Here is a 7,566-nt window from a genome sequence, read left to right on the forward strand (position 1 = left end):
TGGAGAGAGAGAGAGAGAGAGAGAGAGAGAGAGAGAGAGAGCTGCAGCAGCATGCTTCAACAGAGTGCCCAACTCCTGCGCGAGGACTAGCCAGACTCCTGACCTGTGCGCTAAGTTCAAGGCTGATTTTCTCAACTTTTACAAGCCCACTTCTCAACAAATTTGACTCTAGGCTACAGACAACACATCATCTTCCGTGTCACTTCCCAGCCGTGGATGAGAGCAAGAACCGTGGATGGTTATGTGAGTAAAGTTTGGCTCAGAGGGCGGTTTCTTTTCGTCTTTATATGCAGGGATTTACCGAGTGAATAATTAACGCTTCACGTACAAATACACTTGCACCGAACCGCATTGTATACGTTTGGGCCGTTCGTGGCGCCAGCCTCGGTGTTGTTATGTAACATGTGCATTTCTCTTTCCTATTATTCCACCGTGCACTTGTAAGGTTTGGAGCTGGGTCGACATGCTGCCCATGTGCACGGCCAACCGAGCTGGAGGCTATGGAGTCTACATATTACACCTAATAAATATCTGTCATTAACACACACCTTCAACGTGTGTTTGCTTTAAGCTTATAACGCATTCATTATAACATTCCTAGACTTGCTTTGAATAATTGAACGCATGTGCACACAAGGAGTTTTCGCTTGTATTTCAGTAATAGTGCGTCTCTCCTCCTGTTGAAGGAGTCTAAAGTGACTTTATTTTAACTATACAGGACTTGCATCCCTTGTTATCATGTAGTTAGTGTTTTTCTGCTGCTGAGTGGTGATTATCTGGCCTATTCTTATCGTAGAGCTGTTATTACGATTTATGACCGTGTCTAGTGTGCAGGAAAATGATTGATTATTAATTATTCCACCGCCCCTGCAGGGTTCACTGACGAGAGATCAGGGTGAGCTGCATGGTTTATGTGGATCATTGCAAAACAGGAATGTTTGTTCTTGTTTCCTGGTTTTGAACGCGCCCCGGTGCTTGGACATGTACTGACGGTGCAGGTTTACCGGTTGAACTTTCTTCTTGGGTTATTGCTCTCTTGTTACTCGGTGATTTATTTGTATTGTTAGACAGCAAGGAAGAAATACATGTGCAGACAAATGAAGGTCTCCTTCATGATCCTGGAGTCATCAGAAGGCGCAGGAAGAAGCCACGCGGTGGGAAAGTGAAGGGGAGGAGTCAAGGGGGAGGGAGGGAATGATAAAGTTCTTTTTTGGGGGGGGTTGTATTGACTTATTAATCACTCAGTTGACCTCCCCATGCCCCCAAACACTGCAGCAAATGCGGAAGGTAACTAAGTACACTGTACTTAACTACAAGTTTGAGGTACTTGTACACTTTTTGAGTATTTCCATTGTATGCTCCTTATACTCCAACATGTTTACTTGACAGCATTAGTTATTTTTCAGATTCAGATAATTAAAAATAAAGTATAATCAGTTCATAAATGATGATCTGTTTTTGTAGCATGTATTTAATAAACAGCTTAGGCATTAAAGGCAGAATACATGCAGCAGGGCGGGATTGAACTTGCAGCCTTTGTGGCTAGGACTGAGCCTCTGTACTTGGGATGCACACTCTACCAGGTAAGCTTCCCAGGTGCCCCAACATGACTAGATGTATTATTGTATAATGAATTACCCAGGACTATAATATAAAGTCATTCAAATAAGCTACACCAGCTGCAACATTGACAGTGATCTACACAGTAATGCATCAATAATTATAACCCACATACTTTAAGTATATTTTGATGTTAGTTATTTTGTACCTTTACACGGCAGTAGTAACAAGTAATATTTTGAATGCTTCGATTTATTTGATGATATAAAAAGACACATCACAAATATAGAGCCTGACATATAAAGGATTTATAAGGCAGATGTTGATACAAATATTTGGTGATTTAAAATTCCGATATTCTGATATATTGGCCGATAGATAATTAAGAAAATATATCCAGAAATGCGTTACAAAACGTAAACAGATTTCCCCAACATTAGTTATTTGTAGTTATTTATGAGTTCTTACTAAGATAATATGATAATAATTTGTTTTATTGTCACAACAGAACATCAAAATATATTAAAGTTCTGATAAATAAAATAAATAAAAATACAAACTTAAGATATGAATCTTAAAGTCTTTTGAGCAAAAACACAAAACAAAGTCAAAGAGTTGCCAACAGGGACGTTGTAGAGCGTCCTCTGGTGGACAGACTATGCTACGCCATCACTAACAGGGACGTTGTAGTGCGTCCTCTGGTGGACAGACTATGCTACGCCATCACTAACAGGGACGTTGTAGTGCGTCCTCTGGTGGACAGACTATTCAACGCTAACATTCATATCATGGTTGACAGGTGTTTTGTCAGTTTTTTTTTTATGATAAATGAATATTTATAAAAAAGAAGAAGACAAAAATCAGTTATCTTCCGTTATAAATGCTGATTACGATAGTGGAAAATGGAAAATGCCTAATTTTGGCCTGTAAAACCGGCCAGCCCATATATCGGTTGGGCCTGTCTGCAGAACGTGCAGGGAAAAAAGTTGCTGCTAAAGTAGGGCTGGGTGATATGGAGAAAATCAAATATCATGACATTTTTGGTACGTGATTACTATAACTCTTAGCAATTTATTTTGAGCCTTTTGCCGTTTGCCTATGAAGCATTTCAAAAGCATATACTTGTAACAGAGTTATTTTTATATTGTACTTTATACTTATTGCTACTTTTACTCAAAGGTCCAATATGAAATATATTTACGGTATTAAATCAAAAAACAACAACAATATGTCACCAGATATTAAAGAGACATGCTTTTTGTTTTAACATTTGTGTACTTGCTAAAAATATGCTATTAGTACTCGAGTTAGTTAAATGACACACAGCACACATACAGAATATACATGAAATAATAAATAGGATAAAATACAATAACAAATATTTTTTTAAATGAAGATAAAAGAGCGGGAATAAAAAGGTACAACTACTTAAATATTATTACAGTTTTTTTGGATTGCTTAAGCACGATTTTCAAAACAGGGCCCGTGTTTTCAAAACACTGCACACAATTAGCACAACCACACACCCAATTAGAGAAACACTACAGATCCTTTGCATAATTAAACACTCTTGTAAAAACTACACACTTCTGTTTAAAAACCACACTTTGTTACCATATGAAACACACACGTTTCACATTACTATACTCTGTTTTCACAAACCTAAAACACTTTTAGCACTTCTACTTCCCTATGATTAGAGTTGGCTTCCATCAACAAAGTACAAATATAATGTAAATTCACCAAACACTACACAAGACCAATGTTGCAGACTGAAGAAACTCATTTATTTCTCAACACGCCCAAAATGTTGACATGGAGATTCATAATACTGTAACAAAATGTCACTTTACGTATTGTTCTGTAAGTTTACTGTAAAAAACAAAACAAAACAAAAACTAGACATTGTCTCTTCGTCTAGCTGGATCTGGCCAGAGAATTTCATCAACATCGCAGGCAATGTTGTCATTAGCAAGACACCTTGGAAAGAAACGTCTTGAATGACGAATCCATCCTTGCATTGCTGCTACCTCCATCTGGTCACAGGCCTCCTCCATGGCTTAGATGAGGGGTACCTCAGCCTGGAGACGGAGATCATATACCTTCCACCGCCATGCCGAGAAAAACTCTTCTATAGGGTTGAGAAATGGAGAGTATGGTGGAAGATATAGGACGGTGAAATGTGTATGTTGCTGAAACCAGTTCTGAACCAGAGCAGAGCGGTGGAAAGACACATTGTCCCAGACAACAATGTATTGCATATGATCGATTTGATTTGCTGCTGTTATGTTGTGCAATTGGTCCAAGAATGTAAGTATGAGTGCTGTGTTGTAAGGGCCCATATGGGCATGGCGGTGAAGGACCCCATTCTGTGTAATGTGCTTATAGTTGTGCAAATATGGGCTGATGTTTTGCTTCTTGAGTGTAAGGTTTGCTAATAGTGTACTATTTTTAACTTTAGTGTGTAAGCAATCCAAAAAAACTGTAATAAAGATTAGTTTGTGCAAGTTGCACTTAGTGTAGCATTGTGATATACTGCAAATGAGTCTTACCTAACACTCAGTGAAGTGTTCAAGTTATGAGTATATTTTGTTAAGCCTGTGATAGGAATGATTTCAGTTAATGTAAATGACATACAGTTAATCATTTAGTGTATATATATAGATATATACAGTATATATAAAAAATAAATGACAGGAGGTAGAAAAAAGACAATCACAATTCCCTAAAGTGACAAATTACGTCTTCAGGTGGCATTTCCTCACCAACTGGTCCAAATCCAATATACAGTAATATAAAACAGAGAACAATTGATTAATCATTAAAATGTTTTTATGACAACTTTCGTCTGGGCAGAAAAAGCAGATATGTACACCAAAAACACTTGCTTTTACTTGTATTGGAAATAAAGTACTGTGTGTGTGCCATGTTTGGAGCACGCAGAAGGTTCAGTAAGGAAAAATAAAAAGTCCATAATCAATTTAATGTGTGAAATTATTAACTTTGGCTGGAGGCACTAATGGGTGTGACTTACAGAGCTTATCACCACAGTTAGTTTGCTGCAGGGCTTTATGGATTACACATTTTGTAAATAGCTAAGATGTATTTTACAATTGTATCCTTAATTACTCATGTAGAATAATAATGAGGATGTTAGAAGTTGTTTTCAGGAGAGGTGGCCAGCTGAGCTTCTGTCGCACACTGTGGCATCAACTCAGCCAAAAGCAACACTGTCTGCATACGTTTTCATATTTCACAAATTATCCTCAAGTAATCGTCAAGCATGGGTAGAAATGTAGTCTCGCATTGCGGGACCTTCCTCCACAGCGCTGCGGAGGAGGGTCTGGCTAGTCCACACACCATTACTGGATGGCAAATGTTTTTCGTACTGGGATACCTGATACCTGTGCTCTGCACCCCCCCAGTTTAAAACGCGTTTAGTCCTTAGCCTGCCATGATACCTGACTCACTTAAAAGGTTAGATATTGGCACTGATACTGATCAATGCATTCCACCACACACAACACACACACACCTATGATAATCTCTTACTCTTACTTACTAGTGTACCATAGATCACCATCTTTCTTGTCTCCATATCTCAATATTGTTATAGTATGTATAAACCTGCATGTGGTTGTTTAGCTGCAAAACCTTCAAACGAATGAAGCATGAAACTATTACACGTGATTCTATTATGAGTTATGTAGTATTTAGTCTTGGTCTGAGAATGGCAGTTGGTCCAGGCTGCTGTTGAGTGATGATATACTGTATAGGCCTGCGTGCCTTCTGTTCAGTATGTACAATAGGCAACAAAGTAGACAATGTCGCAAAAGTGTGTGGCCTGATCTGGGTCTGAAGGGGCCATAAAGTACATGACAGACAAGGAATGCAGCCCCCCCCCCCCCCCCCCCCCCCCCCCCCCCCCCCCCCCCCCCCCCCCCCCCCCTCTGCACACACACACACACACACACACACACATTCATGTAAAACCCTTTGGGGAGTGAACAATCCCCTCTTGCAATGCGGTCCCTAATCTCTTGCCACCAGACACAACTTTGATGTGGAACCCCCCCCAGCCATACTTTGTGTCCCCTTTCCCTGGGCCCCTCACTATGCCCTCCATCCTCACTTCTGTTTCTAACACCTAAAACATGTTTCTGCATAGCAACAGTCAAGAACACTCTAATGTATAGATGCAAACCCCACACAATTATTGCTTATCAATGTTTTCTCTAATTTTCAAACAACAAGCTTATTAAATAAGGAGGGAAACACAAGACACATTCACTGTAAAGTAACAATACATGATTTCTAATTGAATGCTTACTTTTTAGAGAGAACTTTGTATGCAGACATACCATAGCATTTACTGTAAAGCCTAAGATATATTGCAGTACCTGTCGCTAAAATGGATTTAGCCATCATTTTTTTCTGAAATATTGTGACTTTATTCTTGTTATATAATTTTTCGCAAAATATCACACAGAAGGAATAAGTTATGTTTTCAATGTGCAGAACGTTGTCAACAGGCACAGGAGTCCTGCTCAAACACACCTGAGCTATTAAAGTCCAGGGATTGTTACAAATTTAAATAAATGAGTGTATACATGAGGTGAAGATGTGCCAAATACACATTTAATAGAGGAAATAGGTAAATCTGTGCCTACATGTGTGCTGACACAGTAGAGATAATTATAAAAGGTGATCTACAGGAGAATGAAAAATAATTATTTATATTCCATTATAGTTTTATATTTTGAATTGTCATCTTTTATTACATAAATAAAGATATTTCCAGCATACATTGATGCATAGAAGGGCCGAAATAGGTGCAACAAATACACCCGAATGGAGGAAATTACGGGGTTTTAATGGTTAAAATGTTCTGCTTCAAAAGGTGCGGACTAAATCCTCACTCACCCTCGATCAAAAGTCAGTGGAATGATTGATGTACCGCACCCCCCAACATTAGTCTCCCCTTCTTTCTGTGGTCACCAATAAAGGACAAAAGACCTAGTTCAAATAGTACATTTAGATACTTCAATTTATAGTACCAGTGTTTCCTCTAGGATTTTTTTAGCAGTGGGGCAGGTCTGTCTGAACAACAACAACCCCATTTTGCTATGGCGGGCCGCCACTTCAGAACCACATACAAAGGAACATAAAGGGAACACTGGTATCAGTTAAAACAATATATGTTATTTTCATATATAATTTCAGCAACGAGGAAATTCATAGTCCTTTAAATAAAACATTTAAGGGACTTAGAGAGGAGTTTAAAACTATTGAAAACATCACAAAAACAGCGAAATAGAATAAGAACAAATGTGTAAGGGATGCACTGATACCAATAATAAATATTAACATTGCTATTATGGCCAATAACCCATATTTACAGATGTCAATATAATCTGTATAAACCATGTTTCTATAATAATGTAATTTTGTTACTAAAATAATGTGTTAGAGGTCCCATGACATGGTGCTCTTTGGATGTTTTTATATATTAATACTGTATTTGAAGTCCCTTAAAATATAGAGCTTAGTGGTCCCCTAATACTGTATTTGAAGTCCCTTAAAATATAGAGCTTAGTGGTCCCCTAATACTGTATTTGAAGTCTCTTTTAGATATGCCTTAGTGGTCCCCCAATACTGTATCTGAAGTCTCTTTTATATAGGCCTTAGTGGTCCCCTAATACTGTATCTGAAGTCTCTTTTATATAGACCTTATTGCTCCCCTAATACTGTATTTGAAGTCTCTTTTAGATAGGCCTTAGTGGTCCCCTTATACTGTATCTGAAGTCTCTTTTATATAGGCCTTAGTGGTACCCTAATACTGTATCTGAAGTCTCTTTTATATAGACCTTAGTGGTCCCCCAACACTGTATCTGAAGTCTCTTTTATATAGGCCTTAGTGGTCCCCTTATACTGTATCTGAAGTCTCTTTTATATAGACCTTAGTGGTCTCCTAATACTGTATCTGAAGTCTCTTTTATATAGACC

General features: G+C 38.2%; 2 protein-coding genes and 1 long non-coding RNA gene across 4 annotated transcripts in view; 1 reads left to right on the plus strand and 2 right to left on the minus strand.

Moving 5' to 3' along the window:
- Positions 1–7,566, minus strand: part of LOC117947610 — a 34,148-nt gene that overhangs the window by 22,460 nt on the left and 4,122 nt on the right. The window lies entirely within an intron of this gene.
- The window catches only part of commd7 (COMM domain containing 7), a 30,316-nt gene that overhangs the window by 12,628 nt on the left and 10,122 nt on the right, over positions 1–7,566 (minus strand). The gene's annotated exons all lie outside the window — the stretch shown is intronic.
- Positions 9–7,566, plus strand: part of dnmt3bb.1 (DNA (cytosine-5-)-methyltransferase 3 beta, duplicate b.1) — a 53,495-nt gene continuing 45,937 nt past the window's right edge. Inside the window, exon 1 of the mRNA XM_034876663.1 lies at positions 9–243. Within this exon, the coding sequence (XP_034732554.1) occupies positions 236–243 (8 nt within the window). The 5' untranslated portion in view covers positions 9–235. The remainder of the gene's footprint in view (positions 244–7,566) is intronic.

This window comes from Etheostoma cragini, chromosome 7, assembly GCF_013103735.1.
Source record: "Etheostoma cragini isolate CJK2018 chromosome 7, CSU_Ecrag_1.0, whole genome shotgun sequence".
Lineage (NCBI taxonomy): Eukaryota > Metazoa > Chordata > Actinopteri > Perciformes > Percidae > Etheostoma > Etheostoma cragini.